At 37.7% G+C, this 27,433-nt stretch overlaps 1 protein-coding gene across 1 annotated transcript in view; it reads left to right on the top strand.

Moving 5' to 3' along the window:
* Positions 1-27,433, top strand: part of DPY19L4 (dpy-19 like 4) — a 65,037-nt gene that overhangs the window by 34,055 nt on the left and 3,549 nt on the right. The window contains 11 exon segments of the mRNA XM_027561513.1: positions 1,344-1,380; positions 1,383-1,474; positions 1,574-1,672; positions 2,221-2,294; positions 9,290-9,448; positions 10,155-10,274; positions 13,341-13,461; positions 15,809-15,865; positions 16,567-16,649; positions 20,103-20,235; positions 25,365-25,523. Of these exon segments, the coding sequence (XP_027417314.1) occupies positions 1,344-1,380; positions 1,383-1,474; positions 1,574-1,672; positions 2,221-2,294; positions 9,290-9,448; positions 10,155-10,274; positions 13,341-13,461; positions 15,809-15,865; positions 16,567-16,649; positions 20,103-20,235; positions 25,365-25,523 (1,134 nt within the window).

The following is a 27,433-nucleotide window of genomic DNA, read 5'->3' as shown; positions in this document are numbered from 1 at the left end:
AAGGGTAATAAGTACCTAAAAGTATTACAGAGGTAAAGCTTCAGGAAGCAGCTACCACCCTAGAAGCTGTGGAAGAACTGGAAATTATTAAAACTTAGAAGTTTAGAGGAGGGACCCCCATGGAGCTGAAATAGACCTCTGATAAAGAGCCACTGCTCCACTTTGCTGGTATCTCTGTACTGGAAAGAAGGGCTCTCTGGAAAAGGGACCCAGACTTCTGAGAATGGTACTGTGGCCAGCTGATCCCATGGTCTCTGGGGTAAGAAGACATGATAAAGCTGGTTCTTGAAGCTTAAGAAAACTGCAGCTGCGTGGAACTGCTGTTACAGGAAGGAATTACTCCGTTGGCGTGAAGAAGCCTTGCTAAGGTGATCCACCCAGGAACTGCAGGCCACAGGAAGGAATACATCCCTGCTCTGTCCTCCAACCTTACCTCTCAGGAACACAGATTGGCAGAACTTAATAGGGAGCCAAATGGAAAAGCAGAAATATAGATGATAAGGTTGGCCCCAGCATTATGAATCTGGGATAGAGGCATAGGTTTGGACTAAGAGAACCAGCAGCCAAAATGAAAAAATAGGATATTACTAGCACCCAGAAAATCAGTAGAGCCCTCTCCTTGTGACTGTGTCAGTCTCCCAACAGTGAGGTATTTTTTTAAAAAATGGCTCTGGCCTTTTAGGGATGTTTTTTCTTTCTGTGTTTTTTTTTAAGATCACTCTACCTTTTGATTCCTCCCCCTCACCCCAACTAATGTCTATATTTTGTCTTAGTTCTCCCCTTTCTATTCAATAAAAGGAATCTATTTTATGGTAGATTAAGTTATACTATTGAAATTTAGAAAAGAAACCTAGTAAGACATAACTTTCTAGAAGAACTAGGAGGTCTTCTATTAGGAAATTAAATTTAGCTTTCTTATTGTCACTGTTAAATGGACCAAGTACAAAAATACTTTTCGCTGGTGCCGTATTTCATGGCAATATATTTTCCTTGGGTAGGTTTTGGGGACTACTGCTAAAGATTATGATTTTTTACTTACATAGCTTGATGTTGCTCAGGTGGACAAGACAAACCAAGTGAAATGAAGTCAGAGCCTGGGATTAAAGAAGGTTCTTTTAGTTTGATTTAGACATCCATGATTTCAAAGCTTTTTACTTTGTTTCTGGAGAGTTCTTTCTAAAAAGAAAGAACTATATTCCATGACAATAAAAGTACAAATTGAATGGTTGTACAACACTGTCCAAAATTATAGTAGAGCATTTACTTTATAATTGTAGTCAAATTTTATCTAATGAAAAAAATGTACAGTAAAATTCATTTTATTCTCATTTTTGTCCCAACAGGTTCATGAAGTTTATAAAATCTATATATTTTCTCTCTTCTGGGATATTTACTGCAGTTTGAGAATTCAGCTTTATTGGTGTCTCCTTTATTAAGTTTAGTAGTAGCCTTAATGCTTGCTAAGTGCCTTCAGGTAAGTAGAATTGACTATCATTCTTGGGGTGAATTTTTAAATTGTTAATTTTTTTAAAAAATCTCACTTATTTGTTCATATGGTTCCTCCTCCCCATAGCTGAATGTGAAGAAAGGAACTTTTGTGGCTAAAATAATGAAAGTGATTAATTTTTACTTGGTGTGTACTCTGACAGTGACATTGAATATTATAATGAAGGTAAGTAACTCTGTGTTGGAGATTCATGTAGTAAAGCAATTTGAATAATTTAATTTTAATGAGAATAATGGGATAACAATAGAGTTTATACAGTAATATTTTTAGTTGAACAGTAATCATACCTAGTATATTAGGTGGGAAAATAGGATTCTGAATTTTTTCTATATATACTTTTAAAAATTCTACTTTATTTTTCATTTAATTTAAAATGTCATCATTACCCAAATTAGCATTAAGTAATATGTAGAATAAATTCAGATGAGTAAAAGACATTCACAAGAGTGGGTAAGTTGTTTATGCTAGGTGGAAAAAGGTTAAAATTTTCTTACCACCCCATTATACTTTTATGCTTAACTATAAGGTAATGTGATTGACTTATGCCAATAAATCTCCTTGCTTCATAGTTATACCATGCATTTTTAATTCACATTTTTTGTTTCATAATCTTGCTATGTTTTCTAGTTCTAGTATTGGACAAAAGCATATTGTTATAAGCATAACTAATAGTTCTACAACTAATAGTTCTAACTAGTGTTTTTATCCTCCAGATGTTTGTCCCACACAAAGAAAATGGACATATGCTGAAGTTCCTTGAAGTAAAATTTGGACTAAATATGACTAAGTAAGTTTTAGATTATGTAAGTTTACCTAACGCTATACCACTTAGAAGATAAAGAGCAAAAATAATCAAAGGAGGTAGTAGGCACCTAATTACATACCACTCAGAAAATAATCTGGGATATTATAATATCTAGAAGAAATATGACATTAATACTTTTCTTATTTTAAAAAATATCTCATTTAGGTCTTTTAAAATTAGATATACTTAAACCTCAGTAGCATCACAGTAACTACTTTCTCCCTTAATGAGAAATGATGATACAATCTAAGGTCAGGATAAATTAAAGATTTAAAATGAATAAAGAACCAAGGAAATCTTAACCTCTAACCAGCAAAATGCTCATATTTAAAAGAACATGGGAATTTCCTTGGTGGCACAGTGGATAGGAATTTGCCTGCCAATGTAGGGGACACGGGTTTGATCCTTGGTCCAGGAAGATCCCACATGTTGCAGAACAACTAAGCCCACCTGCCACAGCTACTGAGCCTGCACTCTAGAACCCGAGCTACAACTACTGAGCCTGAGTGCTGCAGCTACGAAGCCCTCACACCTAGAGCCTGTGCTCCGCAGTAAGAGAAGCTGCCGCGATGAGAAGACTGCACACTGCAGCAGAGTAGCCCCTGCTCATGCAACTAGAGAAAGCCCACACAAAGCAACAAAGACCCAGTGCAGCCAAAAAAAGAGTATGAAGTCACTGTAATTCAATTAAAAAAAGGTTCATGGTGTATTACAAATCTGTGCGTTAATAAAAATGGGGTCTGGGCATAAAAATGAGGTAGTCAGTAAGATATTTATTTCTTAGCAAAGAATCTCACCTTTGGTCATAATAGTGGATTGTGCCAGAAGCTGACTTTTTAAATTCAAAAATAGTATACTTTTGTTTGTTGGTTAAGTGCATTTTTAAAATCTAAAATGAAATAAATGATTTTATATACTGATAGAATCCATTTGCATAACAGAAAACATATATTTACCTATGAAAGTGTTAGTCGCTCAGTCGTGCCTAACTCTTTGCAACCCATGGACTGCAGCCCACCAGGCTCTTCTGTCCATGGGATTTTCCAGGCAAGGATACAGGAATGGTTTGCAGCCCACCAGGCTCTTCTGTCCATGGGATTTTCCAGGCAAGGATACAGGAATGGTTTGCCATTTCCTTCTCCAGGGAATCTTCCTGACCCAGGGATCAAACCTGGGTCTCCTGCACTGCAGGCAGGTTCTTTACCAACTGAGCTACCAGGGAAGCCCTTAATGCCAGGTTCATTCTAGAGTCTTCCAAGGTTACAGAGAAAGTCAGTGAAAAGGCCAGTCGATTATGGAGGTCTACAACCAACTTTTACTAGTTGCCTCCTGAGTTTCAGGCCTATGAATATACCTTATAAAGATATGGTCCCTAGCTTTATGAAGCCCACAGCCTCCTAAAGGATTCTTTTATCTTAGTAAATAGATATGATTCAGAAGACTTCTGTAGTGTTTAATCCATGTCAAACACTTGGTTAACTAATACATCACAGCATGAAACTTCATGCACAGTATCTAAAATTCTATGTAATCTAGCAAAATGTATAGGTAAATATTCTCCAGGGGATCTGTTTGATCCCTCAGTCAGGAAGACTTCTCTAGTTCCTAAGTAGACCCTAGAACCTTATCATCATTTGCTGTGATTACATGGGATTTTAGATACCATGCATAAAATTTAATGTTGTGATGTATCAGTTAACCAAGCGTTTTACATGGCTTAACCACTAGAGAAGTCTTCTGGAGCATGAATCATACCTATCTACTAAGATAAAAGAATCCTTTAAGAGGCTGTGTGCTTGATAATTTAAGTCTGAATTTGGCAATAAGGAGTTCATGATCTGAGCCACAGTCAGCTCCTGGTCTTGTTTTTGCTGACTGTATAGAGCTTCTCCATCTTTGGCTGCAAAGAATATAATCGATCTGATTTCGGTGTTGACCATCTGGTGATATCCATGTATAGAGTCTTCTCTTGTGTTGTTGGAAGAGGGTGTTTGATAGGACCAGTGCATTTTCTTGGCAAAACTCTATTAGTCTTTGCCCTGCTTCATTCCGTATTCCAAGGCCAAATTTGCCTGTTATTCCAGGTGTTTCTTGACTTCCTACTTTTGCATTCCAGTCCCCTATAATGAAAAGGACATCTTTTTTGGCTGTTAGTTCTAAAAGGTCTTGTAGGTCTTCATTGAACCATTCAGCTTCTTCAGTGTTACTGGTAGGGGCATAGACTTGGATTACTGTGATATTGAATGGTTTGCCTTGGAAATGAACAGAGATCATTCAGTCGTTTTTGAGATTGCATCCAAGTACTGCATTTCTGACTCTTTTGTTGACCATAATAGCTACTCCATTTCTTCTGAGGGATTCCTGCCCGCAGTAGTAGATATAATGGTCATCTGAGTTATTAAATTCACCCATTCCAGTCCATTTGAGTTCGCTGATTCCTAGAATGTCGACATTCACTCTTGCCATCTATTGTTTGACCACTTCCAATTTACCTTGATTCATGGATCTGACATTCTAGGTTCGTATGCATTATTGCTGTTTACAGCATTGGACCTTGCTTCTATCACCAGTCACATCCACAACTGGGTATTCTTTTTGCTTTGGCTCCATCCCTTCATTCTTTCTGGAGTTATTTCTCCACTGATCTCCAGTAGCATATTGGGCACCTACTGACCTGGGGAGTTCCTCTTTCAGTATCCTATCATTTTGCCTTTTCATACTGTTCATGGGGTTCTCAAGGCAAGAATAGTGAAGTGGTTTGCCATTCCCTTCTTCAGTGGACGACATTCTGTCAGATATCTCCACCATGATCCGCCCGTCTTGGGTTGCCCCACGGGCATGGCTTACTTTCATTGAGTTAGACAAGGCTGTGGTCCTAGTGTGATTAAATTGACTAGTTTTCTGTGAGTATGGTTTCAGTGTGTCTGCCCTCTGATGCCCTCTTGCAACACCTACCATCTTACTTGGGCTGACTGTGGCTCAGATCATGAACTCCTTATTGCCAAATTCAGACTTAAATTGAAGAAAGTAGGGAAAACCACTAGACCATTCAGGTATGACCTAAATCAAATCCCTTATCATTATACAGTGGAAGTGAGAAATAGATTTAAGGGCCTAGATCTGATAGAGTGCCTGATGAACTATGGAATGAGGTTCGTGACACTGTACAGGAGACAGGGATCAAGACCATCCCCATGGAAAAGAAATGCAAAAAAGCAAAATGGCTATCTGGGGAGGCCTTACAAATCGCTGTGAAAAGAAGAGAAGTGAAAAGCAAAGGAGAAATGGAAAGATATAAGCATCTGAATGCAGAGTTCCAAAGAATAGCAAGAAGAGATAAGAAAGCCTTCCTCAGTGATCAATGCAAAGAAATAGAGGAAAACAACAGAATGGGAAAGACTAGAGATCTCTTCAAGAAAATTAGAGATACCAAGGGGACATTTCATGCAAAGATGGGCTCGATAAAGGACAGAAATGGTATGGACCTAACAGAAGCAGAAGATATTAAGAAGAGGTGGCAAGAATACACAGAAGAACTGTACAAAAAAGATCTTCACGACCCAGATAATCACGATGGTGTGATCACTGACGTAGAGCCAGACATCCTGGAATGTGAAGTCAAGTGGGCCTTAGAAAGCATGACTACGAACAAAGCTAGTGGAGGTGATGGAATTCCAGTGGAGCTATTTCAAATCCTGAAAGATGATGCTGTGAAAGTGCTGCACTCAATATGCCAGCAAATTTGGAAAACTCAGCAGTGGCTACAGGACTAGAAAAGGTCAGTTTTCATTCCAATCCCAAAGAAAGGCATTGCCAGGAATGCTCAAACTACCGCACAATTGCCCTCATCTCACACACTAGTAAAATAATGCTCAAGATTCTCCAATCCAGGCTTCAGCAATACATGAACCATGAACTTCCTGATGTTCAAGCTGGTTTTAGAAAAGGCAGAGGAACCAGAGATCAAATTGCCAACATCTGCTGGATCATCGAAAAAGCAAGAGAATTCCAGAAAAACATCTATTTCTGCTTTATTGACTATGCCAAAGCCTTTGACTGTGTGGATCACAATAAACTATGGAAAATTCTGGAAGAGATGGGAATACCAGACCACCTGACCTGCCTCTTGAGAAACCTATATGCAGGTCAGAAAGCAACAGTTAGAACTGGACATGGAACAACAGACTGGTTCCAAATAGGAAAAGGAGTACGTTAAGGCTGTATATTGTCACCCTGCTTATTTAACTTCTATGCAGAATACATCATGAGAAACGCTGGGCTGGAAGAAGCACAAGCTGGAATCAAGATTGCTGGGAGAAATATCAACAATCTCAGATATGCAGATGACACCACCCTTATGGCAGAAAGTGAAGAGGAACTAAAAAGCCTCTTGATGAAAGTGGAGAGTTAAAACGTTGGCTTAAAGCTCAACATTCAGAAAACTAAGATCATGGCATCCGGTCCCATCACTTCATGGGAAATAGATGGGGAAACAGTGGAAACAGTGTCAGACTTTATTTTGGGGGGCTCCAAAATCACTGCAGATGGTGACTGCAGCCATGAAATTACAAGACGCTTAGTCCTTGGAAGGAAAGTTATGACCAACCTAGATAGCATATTCAAAAGCAGAGACATTACTTTGCCAACAAAGGTCCGTCTAGTCAAGGCTCTGGTTTTTCCTGTGGTCATGTATGGATGTGAGAGTTGGACTGTGAAGAAGGCTGAGCGCTGAAGAATTGATGCTTTTGAACTGTGGTGTTGGAGAAGACTCTTGAGAGTCCATTGGACTGCAAGGAGGTCCAACCAGTCCATTCTGAAGGAGATCAGCCCTGGGATTTCTTTGGAAGGAATGATGCTAAAGCTGAAACTCCAGTACTTTGGCCACCTCATGCGAAGAGTTGACTCATTGGAAAAGACTCTGATGCTGGGAGGGATTGGGGGTGGGAGGAAAAGGGGACGACAGAAGATGAGATGGCTGGATGGCATCACTGACTCGATGGACGTGAGTCTGAGTGAACTCTGGGAGTTGATGATGAACAGGGAGGCCTGGCGTGATGCGATTCAAGTGGTCACGAAGAGTCGGACATGACTGAGCAACTGAACTGAACTGAACTGTGCTTGATAAAGCTAGGGACCATGTCTTTTTAAGGTATATTTGTAGGCCTGAAACTCAGCAGGCAACTAGTAAAAATTGGTTGTAGACATCCGTAATCGACTGGCATTTTCATTGACTTCCTCTGTCACTTGGAAGACAATAGAATGAACCTGGCATTAAGGGCTGCTTTGTTCAGTATTTCTTAGTTGATCTTGTATAGTGCTCCTTTGTTGTGCATGTCAAGTACTAGATTTGCTTCACAAGGTAATGCACTTGGTATTTTAATATTAAAACTTAGTCCTTGTCCTTAAGGATATTGCCAGCTCATTAGGTAGTTTTTATACAATTAATGGCATATAGGTGGTACAAATTGTTAAGTGCCTTATATTCAGATATACCAGTTGGATATCAGGGTTTGTAATGTTGATCAGAATTTCAGGAAGCATTTCTGTTGAGAGAAACTTTTAAGAATCACTAAAGAAGTGTTAATAAATATTTATTTAATGTGCAAGATACTGGGCCAGGTACTCTTTGGGATACAAAAATGTCTACAGTCTGACACATGCGTTCTAAGTTGCTTCAGTTGTGTCTGACTCCTTGTGACCCTATGAACTGTAGCGCTCCAGGCCCCTCTGTCCATGGGATTTCCCAGGCAAGAATACTGGAGTGGGTTGCCATTTTCTTCTCTAGGGGATCTTCCTGACCCAGGGATCGAACAGTGTCTCTTATGTCTCCTGCATTGGCAGGCGGGTTCTTTATCTTGTGCCACCTGGGAAGCCAATCTGACACATAGCAGATTGCATTAAGCACTATAATAAAGCAATAATTAAACTGCCATGGGAATATGGGGAAGGAAAGATTGAGATTAGGATTATGGAAAGAAGATCATTAAATAGGGAATTTGAATTAGATCTTAAAGAATTAGTAGGTTTAATAGGCGTATTTAAAAACAAGATGCATTTGTCCTGGGTACAAAAGATTTCGATGACAGCCTCTTTGATACAGTTTTATTGCTATTTGGCGCATTGAGAAACTTGAATCTTTTAGTTTAAACCCAGTGATTTGTGAAGCATTCTTGGTCCATCGATGTGCATTCCTGAACATCACTTTATCATTTACCTCCTTCCCTCGGGCTGGGAATTTAAGGATTAAATGGAAGTTAGAGATGATTTGGGAGTGAGAATGCTGATAAATCTACCTATAACTAGGAGTCTTGGTTATATTTAGTGTGGATTAAAAAAAGCAGTTTATCTGATAGAGCTATCTAATATAAAACAAGAGTGTCCAATAACAATGTAACATTAGTTGCATACATAATTTTCTAGTAGTCACATTAAAAAAAATAAAAAGAAACAAGTGAATTTAATTAATGTGTAAACAGTATAAAATTACTGAGATATATTTTGTATTTTTTAAATTCCTTTTTTCAGCTGTTTTTATCTTTGAAGTGCAGTGTATATTTTGTGCCTGAAGCGTATTTTCACTTGCCACGTTGCATGTGCTGATAGCTACATGTAGCTAGTGACTATCATATTGGACTGTGCTGGTTGAGGCTAGACAGCTGAATTTTTTGTTTTCTTCCAGGTAAAAATAGAAAATAAAACTACCTTAAAGCTATATTGAGTCCTATATATATTGGACTGTATATATATATTGTCACATTGCTGTATCATAAAAAAGTAGCAAGTTTAAATTTTTTAGGGCAGTTTGTTGAGGAGGGTTACTACTGCTGTTATTTTCATTTGTAAAGGGGATGACCTTGTTGTAAGTTAGTAGACTAAAGAAATGTGTTTTGTCTTAGTTTTTACTGAGATAAAAAATAACTTTTATATTCAGTATTTTAAAACATCTGTAATTTTAATATGCTTTTTGTTTTCTGTAGGAATTTTACAATGAATTGGCTCCTATGTCAAGAATCCCTTCAGGCACCATCTCAAGATTTTTTTTTGCGATTGACACAGTCTTCTTTACTACCTTTCTATATTTTAGTGTTAATTATTTGTTTTCTTTCTATGATTCAAGTTATTTTTAGGAGAATTAAGTAAGTACCTAAGAAAACCAATCATATTACTAATTAATAAATTATGAAATACATAAAACATTTAATATCTTTCCAATATTTATGTATTTGTTTTATAGCTTCTAATTGAATTCTTTTTGTCACTATGTAAAATATCGTTATAAGTTGACCAGATAAAATTCAGATTTAAGCATATATATCTAAATATGTAATGTCCATTTTTAATGCAGGAATAATATTAAATAATCAGTTAAACTTTTAAAGACTCATTCACTACTCAAGATTTTTAGTTATTGTAAGAATAATCTCTTCTAAATAAATGAAACTAGTAGTAAAAGTGATTTTAAATTATAAAGTTTGACTATTTAAAAGTATTTTTATACTGTTTGAAAGGAGGTTGTATATAGTATCTTAATTTTGAGAACTTACTCTAATTATGATTTAACTATATTGATTTATCAACCACTAGTTCAGTGATAATGGACAAGGAACCTAAGTATCTAAGTCTCTTTTTTATTACAGTCTTGAACTTTCACGTTTCATCTTCATTGAGTCAGTTGTCTTCCAAATTTGAAAAAGCCTCTTTCAAAGACTTGGAGATATATAAGTTAGGTGTTTGACCAGCAGAAAGTACTTTCAAATTTTAAAAACTACCTATGTGTTTTTTATGAGGATACTAAAGATATTTGATTTTTCAAAGTAGTGAAAAACACATTTCTTTCGGTAGTGATAAGTCCCTGAAAGAGACTGTCACGCTTGAAGATGGACGAATTGGAGAAAGGCCAGAAATAATTTATCATGTGATTCACACTATTTTACTGGGTTCTCTTGCAATGATTATAGAAGGGTAAGTGTGTATTTGATCCATTTGTTTTAACAAAGAATTGTCCTTTATAATGGTAGTTAGTGTATACTTTCCAGAATACATTTATAAAACACTACAAAAACTCAAAAAACCGTAATATAACTGGGGTTTAGAGAGCTATTTATAATGAACCAGTATTTACTTATGCATTAATTTGTTCAAAAACTATTGAATGTCTTCAAAGGATCCAGCATTGTGCTCGCTGCTAGGGGTACACTGGTGAACAAAAGTAGACAGCAAAAGTCTCTAACCTTCTGTGATTTATGGCCTAGTAAAGGTGACAGACACTAACCACACAAAAATAAAATCACAACTTTGCTAAGTGAAGGAGAGGTAAATGGTGTTTTGAGAGTGAGGGTTCAATAAATGATACGCTTTTCTTTGAAGTTTGACTTAGGTGAAAAATAAGACATAAAAGTATAAAAGGGTTCTGAGCACTCGGTTTCAATGTAGGTAGGAGGTTTCTTTATACCAACAGACAATTCTCTGGACACCAGCTGGGTATCCTACAGTTCAGCTCAGTTTTGACACTTCTCTGCCAGGACCATCAGAATCCACAGGTGTAGGGTTCAGTCCTACAAGACTCCCTTGTTACCTCTTCACACACCAATTAGAAGTCCAGGTTATTACCTGTTTCTGATGAACTGACCAGAGTGTTCCAAACTCTGGCTGGAACACCAGTCACTTCAAGAAGTAGTAGGAGAAAAACTGAAAAGGTGTGTCAGGGCCATATCTTGGCCTTGAAAACCATTTAGATGAGTTTCCATTTACCTCTGTAGGTACTGGGAAACTAAAGATTTTTAAACAGAACATGTCTTCTCATGGTTATGTTTGAAAAGGATTCATCTGGCATCTCTTTGAATTGGAAGAGAATTTAAAGGTTGAAATGTTAATTAGCTGGCTAGGTGAAATAAATGGTAAGGAAGGGTTGGATACTAAGAAGTCAGTGGATTGGCATAATGGTACAGTGTCTCCAGTAGAGTTTGTGTTCCAAGGGATGTCATATACATGTTATTCAGCATGAATCAATGTTTCTTCAAGTTACACATTAGACTTTAGTGTTGATTCTGGCTGACTGGAACAACTGGTTTGGTATTCTGAAATGGGGTTGTTAGGAGGAAATATTAGTTAACTGGGGAAACTAATACGATTCCTCTGTCTTAACAAAATGTACTCTGTATGCATCCACTACTTCTCTCAGAGCCTGATTCAGTATTCATTTTTTTAAACCTTAAATACAGTACAGTCTCAAATCGATCATTTTGCTTTCACATAACCTTGCTGCTGCAAGTCACTTCAGTTGTGTCCGACTCTGTGCGACCCCATAGACGGCAGCCCACCAGGCTCCCCCGTCCCTGGGATTCTTTAGGCAAGAACACTGGAGTGGGTTGCCATTTCCTTCTACAATGCATGAAAGTGAAAAGTGAAAGTGAAGTCGCTCAGGTGTGTCCGACCCTCAGCGACCCCATGGACTGCAGCCCTCCAGGCTCCTCCGTCCATGGGATTTTCCAGGCAAGAGTACTGGAGTGGGATGCCATTGTCTTCTCTGCACATAACCCTAGACCATATAAAAAAATTTTTTAATACTTATTTTCTAATGGTTTCCCATGTGTTCAAGTGCCACATTAGCTGCTTCCCAGGTGGCTCAGTGGTAAAGAACCCACCTGCCAATGCAGGAGATGCAAGAGATGTGGGTTCGATCCCTGGGTCAGGAAGGCCTCCTGGAGTAGGAAATGGCAACCTACTCCAGTATTCTTGCCTGTAAAATTCCATGGACAGAGGAGCCTGGCAGGCTACAATCCATGGGGTAACAGAGTCAGACACAACTGAGCATCCATGTAAGAAATGCATATGTTCAGTTTTATTCCATCTTGATAAAGACTTCCTTGAGAGCTGTAGCCATGTCTTGTCTTTTTCCTCTCTAGTACTTTGGTCACCCTGAAGTGCATGATCAATAACTCATCAGATGAATGAATGTTATTTTGTTTTCCCCATTTCATAGCTTTGCTATTTTGTAAAACCAAAATAGTTCACATTTATACTCTGGCCTCATATTCTTCTAGTCTCTTTAGAGTTTGTCATCAAAGAATATTGCTTGGAAAGGTATTTTTGATTTCCTAGTATTAACTACAAAAGTTATCCTTTGAGATGTTGTTTTTCTTTGATAATCTGTTTGAAGCAATGATGTCCACAAATTTTTCTCAACTCTTCCTCTTCTGTCTTCAGCTTTTACCATTACCTCTTACAACTACAAGTTACAACTTACAGTAATGTTCTGTCTTTTATTTACACAAGTTGATTTTTCTGTACACCTGGAATTTTAATACTTTTAAGTTAAAAGCCCCAGGTTTTCAATCCTGTTTTTAAAAAGTTAATCTCAAAAGTAATACACTGCAGACCATGTAACAAACACAAGTATAGAAATGTATAAATTAAAAAATTAAAATCCTTCCATCTCACTCCTCAAAGGCCACAACTGTCAGCAGTATCTTTCCAGATGTTATCTTGTGACTATACTATATATAGGTACATTAGGGGAAAAAAGTCACCAAAAAACTAGGGTAACAGTATACATAAAATTTTGTAGTTCACTTTTTTGTTTTTCATAAAGATTTGTTTAATCAGTACATATTAAAGGATGGTTAGGTTTCTATTATTTTTGTAATTAAAACAACATATTTTTAACATTTATGCTAATGTATCTATAAACTAGATTACTAGAAATGGCTTTATCTTGGGCTATGTAAAATTTTTATAGGTTCTGCCACATTGCCTCCTGAGAAAGTGAAACAGTTTATATTCTCTCCAAGAGTACAGTTTTACTACACCTCATCTATATTAATGTCTAATCTTCATTTTAGTAACCCACGTCTCTTGATTATTTAAGAAGTAACTATCTGTTGCTGAAAATTAGAGGGTAAGCTTTTTCATTCTGCCTTAACATTGTGATGTTTTCATGAGTGTTAGGAAACAACTCAGAATAGAGAAATCATATAATAATGATGTTCATAGAATAGCTAATGTATGACTCTTTTTTGTCTTTTCCAGCTTGAAATACCTGTGGACTCCTTACGTGTGCATGTTAGCAGCGTTTGGTGTATGTTCTCCTGAACTTTGGATGACACTTTTCAAGTGGCTTCGATTACGAACTGTACACCCAGTATTGTTGGTGAGTCATTGTTTTGTGATAAGTTCTTGTTTCTCTTTCAAGTATATGAATGGAAATCATGTTGAATACAATTGAAATAGCGTGAGTAGATCATATTATGTATGATTTATAGGTAGAGAAAAAGATTCTGTGGAAAAATTTTTTTTGTACTTTCTGATTATAAAAGCAGTGTGTTTCAATGCAAAATCCTTAAAAATAGAAGGTAAAAATATTAAGTGAATCAATAATTTGAGAGACTATCAAAAATTAAGTTTTATAACATTTTTCTTGGTTTGACTAGAACTATGGGATGTTTTCAGTGTGAATGGAACATTTACATTGTACCTGCTATGAATAACGTGCTTGAAATAAAAAGATAAATAAAACATGATTCGGGGCCTTCCCTGATGGTTCAGTGGTTAGGACCCCAAGCTTTCACTGCAGGGGGCATGGGTTCGATTGCTGGTTGGGGAACTAAGATTTTGCATATTGTGCAGTATAGTTAAAAAAAGATTAATTTCCTTAAGTGGATTACCATTTTCTGGTCATAAAAAGAGATAATAAGAAGCATTAATAGGGTACTGCTGGAACAGAGAAGGCCTGCTTTAATTCAGTTTTTTAGGGATTCAAAGAGAACTTCGGTTCTGAGATTTGAAAGATGAGGTATTAGTCAAATAAAGGGTAAAAAAGGGAGAGTAGAGGGAAGAAACACAGGTTGCAAAGCACATGACAGTCAAAGGGAGTAAAATCAGAGGCAAAGAAAAAGCATGAAATATTTAATTTTGTTGGCACATAAAATGTGAGGTAGGGGTGGTTAAGAAATGAGACTGGAGAAATCAAGGAGGGTAAGCTCATTGAGGCCTTTGAGTGTTCTGCTGAACTTGGTGGTATCCCACAGGCAGTCGGAACACATTGACATGTTTGTGCAGAGGTGGGAGAAAGTCAGCCTTACCTTTTCTCTCAGCCCACCCTTAAAGTTCTATGAAGGATAGGCTTAAGGGTGATAGACTTGAACCAGGAAGGAGGATTGAACCTCCTCGAACCAGGTACAGGCCACGGAGGAGGAAGCGATGAGAGCTTGCTATGTGTCAGGTACTATTTGAAGCACTTCATATGCTATTCAAAGTTTACAAAGACCTTGTTAGCTAAGTTTCATTATCTGTATTTTATAGACAAGGAAACGAAGGCTTAAAAAATGATTGAATAACTTGCCTAATATTGTATAACTTTATAAGTGCAATAAAATCATGATTCACACCCACTTTGGGGTTCTTTTAGCTCCAAAGCCCATTTAATTAATACTGTTCTGTACTGAAGTGAAAAAAATAGAAAATTTGGTGCCTCATAAAGTATGGGTAAATGAAGAATAGGGAGAAATCATAGATGTTTCCTAGGTTTGGAGTTTGCATGACTAGATTGTGGGGTCACCAATCGCCATGGGATGGTACAAAGAACAGGTTTTGGCAGAAAGCTGATAAATTATTATCTCTACTAGTAGTCTTGTATGTTGCCAACCTTTTTCCAGAGGAATTTATATATTCTTAGCATAGTAGTATACTGGTATTAAAGAACCTGCCTGCCAGTGCAGGCTAGAGACACAGAAGATGCAAGTTCAGTCCCTGGGTCAGGAAGATCCCCTGGAGAAGGAAATGGCAACCCACTCCAGTATTCTTGCCTGGAAAATTCCATGGACAGAGGAGCCTGGCGGGCTACAGTCCATGGAGTCGCAAAGAGTTGAACACAACTGAGCACACACACATACTGGTATGTATTGACTATCTTTCCTGTGTTCATTCATTGTCTTTTTGCTGTTGTTAGCTATTCACATAGCTATTTATTTATTTACAGTTAAGTGTTTTTTATAAGCTCTTCCTAAGTTAGATTCCTGGGGAAATTATCAGATACTAACTTGCTGTTTGAAATGTGATGAGCATTATGTTCTGCCTTAAATTTGTATAGTAGATATGTATGTCTCACTTTGCTGCCAGCTTGTTATGTTTTAAATCTGTTGTTTTTCTGGTAGTCCCTCAATTGTGTCTGACTCTTTGCAACCCATGGACTATAGCCCACCAGGCTCCTCTGTCCATGGAACTCTTCAGGCAAGATTGCTGGAGTAGGTTACCATTCCTTTTTCCGGGGGATCTTCCCTACCCAGGGATCAAATCCAGGTGTCCTGCACTGAAGGCAGAGGCTTTACCATCTATGCCACCATTAGTCATCACCATCTTACTCTGTGAACTAGGTTCCATGCTGACTCCAATTTCTCTGAAATTGTTACAACTGTGAGAATATTTGATTGGTCATTGAGTCATTGTCTAGTATCTCTAAGGTATATTTATCCATAACCCTTTTTGCTTTAACATTTTAGGCTCTTATTTTGAGCATGGCTGTGCCCACTATAATAGGTCTCAGCTTATGGAAAGAGGTAAGAAAGTTAGATTTTTCATAAGGTTAAAATATATGTTGTTTATAAGGTAGTGATAAATTATGTGTGTGTAGGATACTTACATTGGGACAGTATTTTAACAAAATGTGATATACTAAATAATACTTAATTTTCTACCAATAGGACCATGATAAAACATTTTTAGAGTGCCATTTTCTATAGTCTAGTGCAATTTTCTATAGTCTAATATTGTTAGACTATTACAATTGACAAAGGAAATAGCTGAATAAATAGTATTTACTAGTAAAGAGTAAAAAGCATTTTGGCAATCCCAAAATTTAAATATTTACAAAGTAATATAAATTCTTTACCTTATCATAATGTAACATGAAATTAATTGCCAGTAAACCTGTGAATTATTTGACTTAACCTGAAATTTGTTTACTTATTTTTTCAGTGTGTATGTGCATGAAAGATACAACTAATGATTAATTGGTGATGCTAAAATTATGTATTGAGTATAGGTAGTAAATTAACCAAACAGTAGTTTATGTGGACTGAGAAGAATGAACAAGAAACTAAAAGAAAGTAAAGTGATCCGTGCCATTTTTTCTGTGAGAACAGTGTTGTAATATTGTTTGTCACAAGTAGGTCTGTTAGTCTTTGGAAATACTTTGAAAGAGCTTTAAACTTTGTAAATACTTACACACAGGTTTCGGGGATTTTGTTTTATATTTTAGTTTTTTCCAAGATTAATGACAGAACTAATGGAACTACAAGAATTTTATGACCCAGATACGGTGGAACTTATGACCTGGATAAAGTAAGAACTGAATTGCCTGAGACTATTGTTAAGCTATTAATTAATCATTGCATGCTATTTAATGGATTCAGGGGGAATAATAAGGTAATCCTTTTCCCATGAAACTCAGGAATTTTACCCTGTATTTTTAGGGACAGTTTTTTAATTAGACATATAATTCTAATTTTCTAATTGAACTCATTTCCATCAAAAGTACAGTATTGATAAGTTGAAATATGAAACTCTAGTTATTAAGCATCTAGAAATGTGGAATAAAAAGGAACCAGTGTCCTTTTATTTAGATTGTCAAGAGATGCCTCTTTTAACCAGAGTTGGAGGTGAATGAACAGTGGGTTTCTAGTATGGATAACCAAGGTTAACATGATTTTTAATTTTGATACTCACACACATTTTAATATGACAGGAGATGTGCTCTTCGACCTATGCAAGTGGGGACTTGTAATTGAAACACCCTATTTCCTCCTGTAACATATTAATACATACAGAACTAAGGGACCCTCAAAGGGCCATACTGTCAGTGAAAGGATGAACTCAAAATATCCAGCAAGTGGTAGAAAAAGATGATGAGAAAGCATGTCTTCCTTGGCCTCAGTTCTTGGTCAAAAGTAAGGTGTTTCCTCTGAATTTGTAGCAGTCCATCTGAAATCACATGGCTGTAGCTTGAAATTACACTTGTTTAATCCAGGGAACCCTGTATCAAGAAATTAGCATAAAAAGTATTTCTGGGATGGTCTGGAGTGCCTAATATAATCTTCAACCCAGGCTACCCAGGATTTCACAAACAAAGCTTCATGGAGATAAGTTCTAAAGTTACAAAACACATGAAGAAACAGTTTGACACAGCAAGACATATTGCTGTCATTTATGATAAACAATAGAACTAGACCTCTAGCAATTTCTGGTAATAAAATTTGTGTCAGGTTTTGCTGCACAGTGGACTCTCAGAAAACTTAGTGACTTACAAGCAATAAACATTTGTTACTGGGTAGTCTGGCCTAGCCTCTCCCACATGTCTGTGGCTGGGTAGTGTCAGCTGAGGGCATGGAATTGACTTAGCCACTTGCTTCTTGTCATCCAGCCCAGGTGAGACTGGGCTCATTCACAAGGTGGTGGTTGTAGAGCTCCCTAGAGCTGCATGAGAGGACAAGTCTCAGTGTAAGCATGTTTTAAGTCTGTTCACGTTGTGTTTGCTAATGTCCTATTGGCCAAAGCAAGTCACATGATGGAAACTAGAGTTTCCTCCAAGAGAATAACTATGAGAAAAGAATCATTGCAACCATTTTTTTCAGCCAGTCTACCCCATGAATAGAGACTGATAAATAATATGAAAAAATTTAAACACATAGATAAAGAAACTAATACTTGAAAAGGGAATAAAATACTATCAGAAAAGACCAGGAGAAAAGGGAGAAAAAGATTTAAACTATTTCTAGAAATGAAGAATTAATTTCATAGAATAGGTGAATAGAAGTGAGAATTGTTATTATTGTTCAGCTGCTAAGTCGTGTCCAAGTCTTTGTGACCCCATGAACTGCAGCATGCCAGGCTTCTCTGTCCATCACTATCTCCCTGAATTTCCTCAAACTCATGACCATTGAGTCAGTCATGCCATCCAACCATCTCAACCTCTGTCACACTCTTCTCTTGCCCCCAATTTTCCCAGCATCAGGGTCTTTTCAGGCTCTTAGCTTGTGGCCAAAGTGTTGGAGCTTCAGCATCAGTCTTTCTAGTGAATATTCAGGGTTGATTTCCTTTAGGATTAACAGTTTGATCTCCTTGCAGCCCAAGGGACTCTCAAGAGTCTTCTCCAACACCACAATTTGAAAGTGAGAATAGGTCTTATGTAAGGTCGAAGATCATGGCATCAGGTCCCATCACTTCATGGCAAATAGATGGGGAAACAGTGGAAACAGTGTCAGACTTTATTTTTGGGGCCCCAAAATCACTGCAGATGGTGACTGCAGCCATGAAATTAAAAGATGCTTACTCCTTGGAAGGAAAATTATGTCCAAGCTAGATAGCATATTAAAAAGCAGAGACATTACTTTGCCAACAAAGGTCTGTCTAGTCAAGGCTATGGTTTTTCCTGTGGTCATGTATGGATGTGAGAGTTGGACTGTGAAGAAGGCTGAGCACTGAAGAATTGATGCTTTTGAACTGTGGTGTTGGAGAAGACTCTTGAGAGTCCCTTGGACTGCAAGGGGATCCAACCAGTCCATTCTAAAAGAGATCAGCCCTGGGATTTCTTTGGAAGGAATGATGCTAAAGCTGAAACTCCAGTACTTTGGCCACCTCATGCGAAGAGTTGACTCATTGGAAAAGACTGATGCTGGGAGGGATTGGGAGCGGGAGGAAAAGGGGACAACAGAGGATGAGATGGCTGGATGGCATCACCAACTCGATGGATGTGAGTTTTGAGTGAACTCCGGGAGTTGGTGATGGACAGGGAGGCCTGGCGTGCTGCGATTCATGGGGTTGCAAAGAGTCGGACACAACTGAGCGACTTAACTGAACTGAAGGTCTCATTATTATGATGACACCTCTTGTATGTATAAAGATTATTATTTTAGATCATCCTTAACTACTGCCTATTAATATTTTTTTGTGAATTATATTTACCTTTGTGGAACACTGACCAGTATAGCCTTCTGTTGTTAATAAAAGAGGAAGTCACGTTTACATGTATGATTTACCACAATATTTTCAAAAACAGCAAAGGCCTGACCATTGGACCTTTTACATCAAATGATTGGGCATTTATATTACTGTGATGTGATTTTTCTGTTTCATTCTGGGTGCTCCTTGAGGACAGTGGCTGTGTCCTCTTTACTTTCAGAGTTTGACACAGTAGGTGGATGCTGAATATTGAATACAGGGAGGGAATAAAGAAGTCAGGACATTAGAGCAGCCCTTTGGGATCTGTCTTGTGAGGGGAATCTATCTGGGACTTTGGAATTATGATTTAGAGAAGAGAAGTCCTTCATGTGTTAACTGGAGACAGACACACGGGTAAAGGCAGGGAAGGAGCAGGAGGATAGGTGGATCTGGGAGGAGCTGGGTTATGGTGGTTAGTATTTGCCAAAGTTGAATTTGAGAATTCACAGCATCACCATTGAACTGTCACTGTCCCATTACCCTGCATTATCGCCACCTGACCTAGATGGCAGTAGGAGATGTGTTTATCCTCTCCCCTTCTCTGTCTTGAAAGCAGTGACCTTCTCCTCCCACCTCTCTTTTTAAAATATTTATCTTTAGCACTCTAAACAATTTCTGGCACATAGTAATTGCTCATTTTTTTTAATGGATCCAAAAATGAAATGAAATTAGAACTGACATTAAAACTTAAGTGTACAACCCATTTTAAGTTCCTTGGTATTTCAGAATTGATATAAATCGGTGAACTAAATAGTATACTTACCTTTTCAGTGTGTGAATCTTTGTGGTTCTTTGCAGAAGGCAAGCTCCAGTTGCAGCTGTGTTTGCAGGAAGTCCACAATTAATGGGTGTGATTAAATTATGCACCGGATGGATGGTGACAAGCTTGCCTCTTTACAATGATGATGATCTTCTCAAGAGAAATGAAAACGTAAGGCATTTTATGTTCTACATTAGGATCTTTTTTATGACTTTTTAGTATAGTATTATAATGATGTATATGTTCCTTGGGTTAGCTAGGAAAATCCAGACAATTTTAGAAGAGTCAATTAGTTTTAAGTTTTTAAAAAGCTGTATAGTACATTTAACCACAAGGGACCAACATTAGAATATGAAATTCTTTTATGAAAAGTATTGATATATTTCTAGGAGAAACATTTTATTTCCCACAAGGCTCCAAGGGACTAATATGTAATCATTTACAAAGGGAAACATTCTCTTTTAGAATATCATTATACTCAATCAAATTATTGAAGGAAGGCTTTCAGTTACTATCTTTATACACTTTGTATTTCTAAACCAAAATTCTGTTATTGCTTATAAAGCACTGATTTAGTTTTCAGTATGGGCTGCTGTTAATAACTTAGAATATATAACATTTGTATGGTATCTAATTGCTTCTCTTTCAGAGAATTTATAATTTTGAATGTTTTGTTTGGATGTAAATGTAACTTCATATCTGAAGGTAATAACCAATTGAACCTGAATTGTAAATATTCTGTTTTTCAATTGGAGAGAATTTCACATAGTTTTTAAGTATACTCTATGCTAAGTGGGAAGTATAGCAGTATAGAAGTTAGACTTCAATACAGAGGTTAGACTCTAAGAATCCAGTCTCTAGAATTAGAGTATCTGGACTCAAATGATACCTCTGCCATGTACTAGCTTTGTGACCTTGAACAAGTTTTTGAATCTGGAAATAATAGTTCTGACCCTCTACTTAGGAGAATTAAATAAGATAATACACTCTGTCTGAAACAGTAAAATTTAAATGTTAGCTATTATTATAATTATGTACTATTACTATTATAATTCTTTGTGTACACACACATTCACATATAATCATAGAAAGTACAGAGAGGAGTTCAAAAGCAGAAACAAGTCAGTTCTGCCTACAAAAATCCAAGTCTTCATAAAGGGCATTCCTTTGATCACAGATTTGAAGGATGACTTAGAAACTTGTTTGGAAAAAGAATACAATTCCAGATTGAAAAAGTCACAGAAGCCATGAAATTTGTTTGGCCATGAAACTAGAAAATAAGAGGCCAAATTCTGAGGGACCTGGAAGGTCATACTTAAAATTTAGACTTACCCTCAAGGCATTTGGGAGTTATCAAAGACCTTTTATAAACCTAGGAATGGAATGCTTAGGAGTTATTAAGGTCATAGAACAGTTGAAGCAAGGGAGAGGTCAGAGATGGGGAGGTCTACCTGGGAGTGATTTATCTAAGGGACAACAGCCACCTCTGATTAATATTTGTTGCACTTGAAAAGGTAGTGCTGCTTAGAAGATATATCACAGCATATTCCTAAATTTAGTGTATGTTCAGTTGCTCAGTCGTGTCTGACTCTTTGCAGCCCCATGGACTGGGGCCTGCCAGGCTCCTCTGTCCATGGAATTTTTCCAGGCAAGAATACTGGAGTGGATTGCCATTTCGTACTCCAGGGATCAAACCTGTGTCTCTTAGGTCTCCTGTATTGGCAGGCAGATTCTTTACCACTAGTGCCACCTGGGAAGCTCCTTCCTAAACTTTATTTTTTGTGGATGTAAACCAACAGACTCTAACATGTCTTTGTTGTTTTTTTATTGTTTTTTAACAATTTTGATTATTTTTTGAATTCTAATATAGAATTTCAGAATCACATGTAATTAGGTCAGAGTTCGAATTACATTCTAGTTCAAATTAAATTTAAACATTCTAGAGTTTTCATTTTTATATGAGTAGGAACCAGTTTTTTCCCAAAACTTCATCTTTCTCTGTGGTGTCTGCTGCTGCTGCGTCACTTGAGTCGTGTCCGACTCTGTGCGACCCCATAGACGGCAGCCCACCCCTGGGATTCTCCAGGCAAGAACATTGGAATGGGTTGCCATTTCCCTCTCCAATGCATGAAAGTGAAAAGTGAAAGTGAAGTCACTCAGTCGTGTCCGACTCTAGCAACCCCATGGACTGTAGCCTACCAGGCTCCTCTGTCCATGGGATTTTTCTAGGCAAAAGTACTGGAGTGGGGTGCCATTGCCTTCTCCTCTGTGGTGTCTAGTACAGAGCAAAGTACTGAATAAATTTGTTTTTAAATTAAAATTCAAATTGAAGTCCATAAATGAGATCATATCATTTGAATTAGACACCACAATCTATAATTCATAACATGTGACTAATCTTTGTATAATCTCCTACACCACTGATTCTCAAACCTGGAATGACGGTGCCCCCAGAGGACATTTGGCAGTGTCTGGAGACATTTTCTGTTGTTACAGCTGAAGGAGGGGTTCTACAGGCACCTTGAGGGTAGAGACCAGGGAATGCCTAAACATCCTTCAGTGTGCAAAACGGCCTCCCTTTGGTCCCAACAAAGAATTATGTGGCCCAAAATGTTAATAGCGCCAAGGTTGAGAAATCGCACCCTAGTCTAACAGTAATGTTATTGTCATTGCATCAAAGTCAATTTTTTTTTATATGACCCAGTAGTATATTACAGTTTCCCCAGACTTGAAAATAAATAAAAATTATATAAAATACACAAGTAAGTATTAAACTGAATAGGATAGAACCATTCACATGAACTTACTTAGCAGGTGAAGTGAGTGAGAAACTTCTTGTTGTAGTCACATTCTGTATCCCACAGAATGAGTATCTAGCATGTCAGTGGACATTGGACCTGAAATTGCTGGATAGACAACAACCAAAACATGTCGTCAGCAGCTGCAGTCAGACTGGAATCTTGTCCAGTCTAGATTACAAGCCTCCGGATTTTCAGGACAGTCCGTGATACTTTTGGCCTAACTTTTATGGCTTTTCCAAGTTTCGCATTTCAGAAAAACTGAAAAAAATGTAATATCTATTGTAATAAGATCCAGAGCTTATTATCTAATAAGGTCAGCAAAATTATAATGAAAAACACCATGTGATCAAGGCATGGGTTTTAAGCATGCCTATTCTTTCAGTCATCTCACACGCTAGTAAAGTAATGCCCAAAATTCTCCAAGCCAGGCTTCAGCAATATGTGAACCATGAACTTCCAGATGTTCAAGCTGGTTTTAGAAAAGGCAGAGGAACCAGAGATCAAATTGCCAACATCTGCTGGATCATCGAAAAAGCAACAGAGTTCCAGAAAAACATCTATTTTTGCTTTGTTGACTATGCCAAAGCCTTTGACTCTGTGGATCACGATAAACTGTGGAAAATTCTTCAAGAGATGGGAATACCAGACCACCTGACCTGCCTGTTGAGAAACCTATATGCAGGTCAGGAAGCAACAGTTAGAACTGGACATGGAACAACAGACTGGTTCCAAATAGGAAAAGGAGTACATCAAGGCTGTATACTGTCACCCTGCGTATTTAACTTCTATGCAGAGTACATCATGAGAAACGTTGGGCTGGAGGAAGCACAAGCTGGAATCAAGATTGCCGGGAGAATTATCAATAACCTCAGATATGCAGATGATACCACCCTTATGGCAGAAAGTGAAGAGGAACTAAAAAGCCTCTTGATGAAAGTAAAAGAGGAGAGTGAAAAAGTTGGCTTAAAGTTCAACATTTAGAAAACTAAGATCATGGCATTTGGTCCCATCACTTCATGGGAAATAGATGGAAAAACAATGGAAACAGTGGCTGACTTTATTTTTTTGGTTTCCAAAATCACTGCAGATGCTGACTGCAGCCATGAAATTAAAAGACGCTTACTCCTTGGAAGGAAAGTTATGACCAACTTAGATAGCATATTAAAAAGCAGAGACATTACTTTGTCAACAAAGGTCCATCTAGTCAAGGCTATGGTTTTTCCTGCGGTCATGTATGGATGTGAGAGTTGAACTGTGAAGAAAGCTGAGCACCGAAGAATTGATGCTTTTGAACTGTGGTGTTGGAGAAGACTCTTGAGAGTCCCTTAGACTGCAAGGAGATCCAACCGGTCCATCCTAAAGGAGATCAGTCCTGGGTGTTCATTGGAAGGACTGATGCTGAAGCTGAAACTCCAATACTTTGGCACCTCATGCGAAGAGTTGACTCATTGGAATAGACCCTGATGCTGGGAGGGATTGGGGGCCGGAGGAGAAGGGGATGACAGAGGATGAGATGGCTGGGTGGCATCACCAACTGGATGGACATGAGTTTGGGTAAACTCCAGGAGTTGTTGATGGACAGGGAGGCCTGGCGTGCTGCCATTCATGGGGTCGCAAAGAGTCAGACACGACTGAGTGACTGAACTGAACTGATTGTTTCAGTATTGTGACAAGGGTCAAATTATTTTTAACCTCACTGACTTTATCTCATGTATAAAATGAGTATTAAATACTTTGATACATGGTAATAAAAATATTGAAGTATTACAACTCACTAATAAAAAGACCACCCAATTAAAAAGTGGACAAAGGCCATTTGCAACAACATGGATAAACATTGAGGGAATTATGCTAAGTGAAGTAAGTCAGATAGAAAAAGGTAAATACAGTATGATATCACTTATTTATGGAATCTAAAAATGCTGACCTCATAGAAATAGAGGAGAGTTGTGGTTGCCAGGGGTTGAGAGACCTCAAGAAATGAGATATTGGTCAAAGAGTACAAACTTCTAGTTAAAATATGAATAAATTTTAGGGATCTAATGTACAGCATGGTGAATGGAGTTAATAATACTGTATTGTAGATTTGAAAGTTGTTGGGAATAGATCTTAGATGTTTTCCCCCCCCACACACAAAAAATGGTGATTATGTAACATACAAATATTAGCTAAAGCTATGGTGCTAAATTATTTTGCAGCATATGAGCTTATCAAATAAACATGTTGTATACCTTAAACTCATACACAATACTATATGTCAGTTATATCTCAGTAGCATTGGAGGAAAATGGACAAAGGACTTGAATGTATATTTCTGTAAAGAAGATACGCAAGTAGCCAAGAGCTGATGAACATAAGCTTGCTGAGGACAGGAATCACGCCTTAGTGAATAGCTTTATTTTGCACAGATAGTACTAAGAACATAGTAGATGCTCAGTGTTTGATAAATAGAAGTTTTAAATGTCTTTTAAAGTTGTTGTTTTAATTATTTTCTTTCAGATCTATCAAATCTATTCAAAGCGATCTGCTGAGGATATTTATAAAATACTGACATCATACAAGGCTAGTTACCTAATAGTAGAAGATGCTATCTGCAATGAAGTGGGAACCATGAGAGGCTGTCGGGTTAAAGATTTATTAGACATTGCGAATGGCCATGTAAGTAACCATTTGTAAAGTTTTAATTATTGTTTTGAGAACAATGACTTTATTTAAACTTGTAATAGTAACAGTGTGTGCGTGTGCTCAGTCATGCCCAACTTTGCAACCCTGTGGACTGTAGCCCACCAGGCTCCTCTGTCCATGGGATTTCCAGGCAAGAATACTGCCATTTCCTTCTCTAGAGATGTAACAGTGGGGGAACTTATTAAAAGTAGTTTGAAGTGTTTTTGCAATGTACAAAAGAAAAGTTGGACAATTTTACAAAAAAAAAACAACCAATTTTATCAATACCTGGACCATTAGTTGCCTGTGCTTGTACATGTTCTACATTCATGAACAAAAGATAATTTGTTTTGAATTATGATTTTAACATTGTAATATAAAGAGCAGCTGATTGTTATATTCTTATGTTGAGAAATTTCTTATAATTTGATTCATATCTAGAAAAATTGTTTATTGAATTAACATAGTCTTGTACATTGAGCCTCTGTTATCCACAAAATTAGTGTATTCAGAACTACTTTAGTTGTTAGGATTTAACTGTATTTTCAGTTTTCTTTGATTTTCTATTTTACCAAGCTGTGTTAATTCTCAGCCTGCAGTGTATATACTATATACGTGGCAACTAAGACTGACAGGGGAATTTGTTAATATTTAGTAATTAGTGTTTGTATATCTGGTAATGAGGCACTAGAAAGGGTACCTGTACTCCTGGGAAGGTTGGGGGTGGAGGATCTTAAAGTTTAGTAGGTCATTCTTATTTAGATTGCATATTCTATTCAGACTGCAGCCAAGACTTCTTTGTCTCTTCCTAATTAAATAGCTTTGTCATAATCATCCCAGACCAGTTTGGAGGTGAGAAAGTAGTTTGTTGCTCTGGGGGTTTTTTGGCCATGCTGCGAGGCATGTGGGATCTTAGTTCCCCACATACCAAACCTGCGCCCTTGCCAGGAGAGTATAGAGAAATGACCTCTTAATCTTATAAACTTATTCTGTTTTCTGCTACATGTATTTTGAATTTTCTCTCTTGGTACTTGACATCTGTGATCTTTGGCTTAATTGGTGACAAAATGGAATTTTATTAAACATCAGGTATTTGGTAATAAGAGTAGGAGATGGCAACCCACTCCAGTATCCTTGCCTGAAAAATCCCATGGACAGAGGAGCCTGGCAGGCAACAGTCCGTGGGGTTGCAAAGAGTCAGACACGACTGAGCACGCACGCATTTAGTAATTAAATGACACCCCACTCCAGTACTCTTGCCTGGAAAATCCCATGGGTGGAGGAGCCTGGTGGGCTACAGTCCATGGGGTCGCACAGAGTCGGACATGACTGAGCAACTTCACTTTCACTTTTCACTTTCATGCATTGTAGAAGGAAATGGCAACCCACTCTAGTGTTCTTGCCTGGAGAATCCCAGGGACGGGGGAGCCTGGTGGGCTGCCGTCTATGGGGTCGCACAGAGTCGGACACGACTGGAGCGACTTAGCAGCAGCAGCAGCAGCACCAGCTGTATTGCTGTCTGCTCTCTACTGTCTAGAGTTTTATTCTGCTCTTGGACACCCTCTTGGTCCATTTTGAAGGTCAGGTTACTACTTTCATGTAATTCCAGGCACAGGCTTAAAGCTAATCTCTTCTTTGATTCTTAAAGTTGATTCTCTGACATCTCTCCAAAGCATTAGCATAATATTTAGTGTTTTTATTGTAGAAAACTCTTTGAGCTAGCTAAGCTATCTTAGTGAACCTCGTTAAAGTGAAAATATAAAGGATTTACTGATTAGTCACAGAAACTTACTGTTGTGAGTCAGTCCTGCACAAGGAAAAGAATATGAACATACATTAAGAATATATGTCCATTTCTCAGCTTCAGTAGGCTCCATAAGATTCTTCAGATGAATGATAATAGA

Source organism: Bos indicus x Bos taurus, chromosome 14 (assembly GCF_003369695.1).
Source record: "Bos indicus x Bos taurus breed Angus x Brahman F1 hybrid chromosome 14, Bos_hybrid_MaternalHap_v2.0, whole genome shotgun sequence".
In the NCBI taxonomy this organism is placed as follows: Eukaryota; Metazoa; Chordata; class Mammalia; order Artiodactyla; family Bovidae; genus Bos; species Bos indicus x Bos taurus.
The sequence above is the reverse complement of the archived record's forward strand: the minus strand, read 5'-3'. Positions and strand labels throughout refer to the sequence as shown.